The sequence below is a fragment of the Dendrobium catenatum genome, unplaced genomic scaffold, assembly GCF_001605985.2.
Source record: "Dendrobium catenatum unplaced genomic scaffold, ASM160598v2 fragScaff_scaffold_536, whole genome shotgun sequence".
In the NCBI taxonomy this organism is placed as follows: Eukaryota; Viridiplantae; Streptophyta; class Magnoliopsida; order Asparagales; family Orchidaceae; genus Dendrobium; species Dendrobium catenatum.
In genome coordinates this window covers 1-6,249 of record NW_021318998.1, presented here as the reverse complement: position 1 = coordinate 6,249, position 6,249 = coordinate 1, and the positions used below count along the sequence as shown (strand labels likewise).

The window sequence follows — 6,249 nt, the reverse complement described above, 5'->3', positions numbered from 1 at the left end:
CCTTCAATTCTATTATTTTTATATGGGAATATGAAGAGTTTTTGGGACTGTTTTTGGACAGTTTTTGGGTTATATTCTGGACAGAATTTGAACAGGTTTTGGGACTGTTTGGTAGCTGTTTTGGGAAGAATTCCAAGAGTTTCTACTGCAGTTTTTAGGTGCCTTTTGGCCATCTATTTCCAGCTTTTAATTAATATTTTAATGGCTGTTTAGTTCCCCTCTTATGCCTATATATAGTAGATGTTTTGGGCTTTTTAAAAGAGAGAATGATATGTGATTTTTGGAATCTAACCTGCGGTTGGAAAAGCTTGCGAGCTTTGTCCGTTCTTCTTTCTCATCCCCTCCGGAAATCCTACGGGCTATTTCCACCCTTCTTCTTGGCTTCTAATCTCTTCGTCTCTCCGCAAGTGTCACTCCATCTGTATCTTTCGTCTCTAAGTGAAGCAATTTTAGGGTGTCATCTTGTTTAAGTATTTATTTCTTAAGTTTGTAAGTCCTTTTCTAAGTGTCGTTTGTAAGCGTCTTGTAAGAGTCTTTATGATATAAAAAAGTTTTTTTTTGTCTAATTCGTTTAGTTTTTGTGAGATCTTGTAATCTTCTATTATCTAGGAAGAGTTTCTTTTGTTAGCAAAAAATTGGGGCCCTCTCCCAAATTTTTGCTTGCATCAGGTACTCACCAAGTTTATCTCTCCCGACCTAAGTCATTTAAGGCTTGCTCAATAAGAAGCCTACTCACCAGCTCCTTCATAAATGGCAAGAGCTACAACAGTGATCTTGATCGCTTTAGTTGGTACTGATTCATTACAAATCTCCTTCATTAGTGCATTACCTAGCCTTCGTCCAGCATTAGCGAGAACAAACTCTTTGTCAAATAACTTTGATAAGTTCCTCCACTAGACTCTATGGGTGTAGATAATCCTTAGTGGCATGGTTGTGGTCGTGATGATAGACACAATATTTTGATTAGTCACGTAGGTGCCACGAAGCCCTCATGGGCGTCACCCTTTTAAAGAAGTCCTTATTTTGAATGGCCTCAAATAACATGACCATGGAAATTTGCAATGAAGTCATAGTTGTCGGTGAACAAATAGGAGGTGACAGTGACCTTCTGCATGACCATTATCACATCATTCTTCATTACCAAATGAGATTCTCAGATGCTGAGCCTATCTCCTTGAATCATGATAGTTTCTCCTCTCAACTGCTTAACTTAAAGCAACTTCTCTAGTCCTTGGAAATTACGGAATTTTTTCTCTAATATAATTGCTTTCCTTTCTACTGGCTGCAATAGAGGCTCCAGTCTCCATATTATACTCATCAGCATTTATATGACTGTTGGCAAGTTCAAGCACTTGGGCCAATGAACTCTACCTGCTATAAGCCTAGTGCACACCTAAAAGGTCTCCCTTGTAAATCTTAGGTGAGAGCCACTCTGGTGACAACCGTTTACAAATCCCTCACATCACGTATCTCCCAAAACTGCAATGAAACTCCTTGATGATTCACTCGATTCTTGACTTGCAATAAGGCATGAGAGTTCTTCAGCAGCCCGCACCGGCAAGCTACATCACAAACATTCTCTTGAATTTGATAAAGGAGATGATGACATTGAGTGGCAAATGCGAGAAACACCTCAGAGGTGATTCCTTTAATGTAGTGAAGAATAACCTACACTTCAATGCAATGTAGATATCACAGAGAGAGTGATAACTAACCCAAAGTATGCAACATGGTCGTAGGGATCAATCCTTCCCTTGAAAGATTCCATATGAGAGATTTTGAACTTTGCTAGAAGCTTAACCTCAACAATCTGCCTCGAGAAAGAATTGACATGTGATGACTACTCTTCTCAATTCTCATTTCTTCATGATGAAGGTCGAAGTCAACTCCTCACAGGCAAGGTAATATGTCTCATCAATGATTGGAGTAAAGGTCAATACTCTTCCTCCAGAAAATCTTCTTCACCTCAACACAGATAAAGGATCGTTCAGGTCGTTTCACTATAAGAGTGGTTATTGAGACCCTTTCCAATGCTACTTGAAAAATCCGATTCTTCCTCTCAACAAATTCAACAAGCTAGCCAGTAGTCGCATACACCTGATTTTCACATCAAGAAATGCTTCTCCTCCTTTTTTATGTTATTTTGATTGATGTAGTACTCTTCTAGCTACCGAAAAGCTCCATGCGCAACAAATATTTTAGAATGTAAAATTAAAAAAATGTTCATGAATCACACCCAACTGCACTGACAATATTGAATGAAGAAAAGAATAGGAACGTTGAGAGAAAAAAAAAGTATACTAAAGAAAGAAGCATTGAGATTTCAATAAAATAAGTTTGTATATAAACTTGCTCTTAAGACAAATTATATAAAATTGCACAAATAGAGCTCACCTCTCGACCCCCTATTTATAAATTTAGGTTTGGGCTTTTGTCACCCCATTTGACCCCCTTATAGTCAACAGGGAGTATAACAGAGAACGAAAATCTGAACAAACCTACTTCTTACTAACAACCATTCTGAACTACTATTAGAATCAAGTGAGTAGGAAGTAGCATATTCAGATTATCCAAACATCTCAGGTTTTATACTTAACAACAGAAAACATATGTAAAATACCTCAAATAAATACAAATCTCAAATGAAATACAGAGCTTTACTAAATTTTTTAAAATTTGTTTACATACCCAAAAGTATTTGTACATCTATTCAGATCTCTTTATATACCCAAAAGTGTATGTACACAAAAAGTGCAATCACCCCTTTTTTTGTTTAGTGCCCTACTGGCTCCTTCCCCATTCTTGCAATACAACTACTGTTAATGAGATAGGATTCAATGAAGTACAAAAGCAATGTATAAGAAATAATAATATTCTTGATATCAATTAGGAACAAATGAAAATTCTATAATAAACATAGATTATACAAAAACATCATTTCATGTTCTATTTATTGATCAACACTTTAGGCAAGTCGTGTGATGACTATAAGCTTTTGAACACTCAGATCTCTCTAAATCAAGGTTGAGTCTGTATTAAAAACTTTTAGATTTGAGGCTGCTCTCTCATTCAAGGTTGGGTCCGAATTCTCAACTTTTAGAATTTCAGGAGTGTTGGCTTAAGTCTATCCTTTTAGCAACCTACAAATTTCAGCAATTTATTTATTTACTCAAGGTTTTCCTTACCTAAACCTGCACCAACAGCTCCAGCCAGCCTCACGGATCCTAACTCCTGCTTCGCTTCTAGCTCACGGAACCCTCTATTTGAACTTTAGAGAGCCACGAGAGTGAGTGGTATGAAGAAAAAGGATGGTGCAAAAGCTTTAAGTTAGTATATATTATAATAATAATTAATAAGCACTAACATTATAGATTTTTTTTACACCAACACCTCTCAGCTTTCCCAGCCATTGATTTCCCGCACCCTTTAATCAGCCCTCTGAATGCTTGGCGAAGTGGATTTAGATTAAGAATATAAAAATAAACTTTGTACTTCATTGCTTAGGGGAATATAGAATATAGGTATTATAGCTTCATCATTATAGATTTCACTATGGATATGGCTATACTAAACTAAAAGATAATATAATAATAGTGTAGCCAAGTAAGAAGGTCCAACTTGATATAGTCATCTACCAAGTAGTCGATCAACTTAGTTGTTGATCAATAGTTTTCCTTGAGAAGTCCCCCTTCCTCAAATAGCATATACTGTAGTTGATAGGGCTGATTGATAGGATTTACTCACCGATTGGGACAAGTTCTTTTTCTGGACATTTTTTTAAGGGGGGAAGTTTACTTGGTTTGAACTATCAGTTTGAACTAAGTAGACTTAACCTGAACCAAATTTTCTGAATATTGGAATGTACAAAAGGCATGCCATAATTTATAGGGAAGCAATTAAGCATTGACATAAACTTCATTAGTCTTTATCCCAAACAACATGGAGCTGACTAAAATGTTTAATACTAGAGTAACAAAAAAGGTAATATAAGAGATGAAAGCAAAGATAGCAACAATACATCATATATAGATTCTTAAGTTATAACAAAATGAAATATGAGAAAACAAATTAGGACACTAAACTTACCAGAGTTAGGAGATGGATCTCCCACTCTAGTTGAATGCAATACCACTGTTCCTGAAAGAACAGTGATGAAACCACACATCTCAGATGATATATCACTTGCACTCTGCCCAGACCAGTCCTGAATTAAAAACAATGTGAATGTTGTCATAAAATACAAAGATCTAACAAAGTAAATAAGAATCCTTCATACCTTGAACATAATGGCACTTGCCAAAATTGTGAGGATTGTGAACATTGCATAGTACACAGGAGAAACAACTGCAGTATTGAAGGTATCCAATGCCTGAAAGGGGTAACACGTAATTAAACAAAAAACTATAAAAAAAAAACAGTTAATTTACAGGTCAGTCAATTCGATAATCAATTAACTAGGGCAAGGAATATCATTGTTCACAATAACATCAATCTATTTTCAACAAGCAATTAGAAGAGACAAGAGTAATGGTAACATTTTACTACAGCCTTCACTGTGCAAGAGAAAGCCTTCGATAGCGCTAAACAGGATCTCAACAACAAAAAACAGGCAGTTATTTAACATAAAAGTATATTGTATGCACAGAAACGAAACAAAATTCTGAAGGAAGAGAACCAAGGCTTGATTCATGATAAAAAACAAAATAGATAAGTTAACTAAAAAACTCTTTATTGTGAAAAACTTTTCCAACAAGAGACAAATCAGCGCAAATGTTCAATTTTTTTAAAAAAAAGTGGCTGATTGAACAAGATTTAGCAAATAATCCCTTAACCAGATAAAGTTCTCACGGTCAAGCCAACAACATAACTACAACATTCATGGATGTTCTTTACTGCTTGTTTCTACAGGTACAATCACAACAAAAACAACAAAAAAAGATAGATCATTTGATGCTAGTCACCATGATGAGGACATCCGCTCTACTTTGTTTTATGTTCATTTTATTATTTGATATATTTGTTTTCTTTATGATTGTGTTGTCTTTTCCACTTTTGCCCTTACTTAAGGGTTTAGAGATGTGTAAGCCCTAGGAGCATTTTAGTACTTTTTATTTGTCACAATGTACTAGCTATTTAAAGCCCTCCCCTCCTCCCTTGAGGGTTAATGAAGATTATTATGAAAATTTATGTGTTTTACTCTTGTGAGAGTTTGAGAGTTCTTGAAGAGAGCTTTAAGAAAGTGCCTTGGTGAAGGGCAACGCAATACCCACCAACCTTGGAAGCGTCCGGGTTCGTGATTCTCTTTTCCCTATCTTCTTCTTTCCCCCTTCTCCTTCGCTCCTTGCCGTCGGCCATTAATCCTTTCCCCTCCAAAGCATCAAATTTAACTTACTATGCGGTCATAGTGCATCTAGCTTTACACTATATTCCTTGGACAGTGGTTTGTATTCTCAACACAGACAAAAAAGGACGTATAAACCCCTGCTTCCAAAATGTTATATATATATATATATATATATATATATATATATTGTAAAAACCCGAAAAATGCCGTTTTAGACCTCGCACGCTTTTCAAAGCGCCGCGACAAGTTTTAAGTGAAAAATTCAAGTTTGTCGGGTTTCGACGGGAATAATTTTATAAAATTTTACACAAAATTCTAAGAAATTTGTTATATAAAACTTATATTTAATTTTGCTTAATTTAGGAAATAAAAATTAGAGAAGTCTCTTAATACCCAAAGTACCCCTAATGTTTATTAAGGCTTGGAGAGTTTAAGTGAGGCAAAAGGGTCTTTTGAAATCCCTATTTCCTTAAGTTATGAAAGAACCGAACCCCCCTTTTCATTCCTTCCGCTCATTTGGTCGGACGAACCGAAGGGAGGCGGAACCGAGAGAAGAGGCGTTCGCAAGGGAGGCGACGGGTGGCTCCGGCGGCCGTTCGTGGAGAAACTTGTAGGGAAGATTAAGGGAAAGTTAAGGTGAGTTGTTTTCAATAGATTTCTCATGATTTTATAGAATTTTTCTTTAAGGAAAATTTAGGGTTTGAGGGGAAACTTGGATTTTCTTTAAGAGAAAGATAAGATAGGTTTAAGAGATGTTTTTATGCATGGAAATGAGATTTTATTTTTAAACATTTTGAGATTTGGTAAAATTAGGGTTTTCTCTAAAGTTGGAGTTTTTGGAAGTGCCTTTGCAAATGTTATTCCTAATGGTCCTAAGAGAGTTTTTAAGAGAAGAAATTGAGTTT

The 6,249-nt window shown here is 35.8% G+C and overlaps 1 protein-coding gene across 1 annotated transcript in view; it reads right to left on the bottom strand.

Moving 5' to 3' along the window:
- LOC110109329 (probable magnesium transporter NIPA6) overlaps positions 1-5,355 on the bottom strand; it is a 45,295-nt gene extending 39,940 nt beyond the window's left edge. Inside the window, exons 1-3 of the mRNA XM_028694651.1 lie at positions 5,244-5,355; positions 4,277-4,401; positions 4,087-4,204 (exon numbers count right to left, since the gene is read on the bottom strand). Coding sequence (XP_028550484.1) covers positions 4,087-4,204; positions 4,277-4,401; positions 5,244-5,355 — 355 coding nt within the window. The remainder of the gene's footprint in view (positions 1-4,086; positions 4,205-4,276; positions 4,402-5,243) is intronic.
- Between the last annotated feature and the right edge of the window lie 894 nt (positions 5,356-6,249).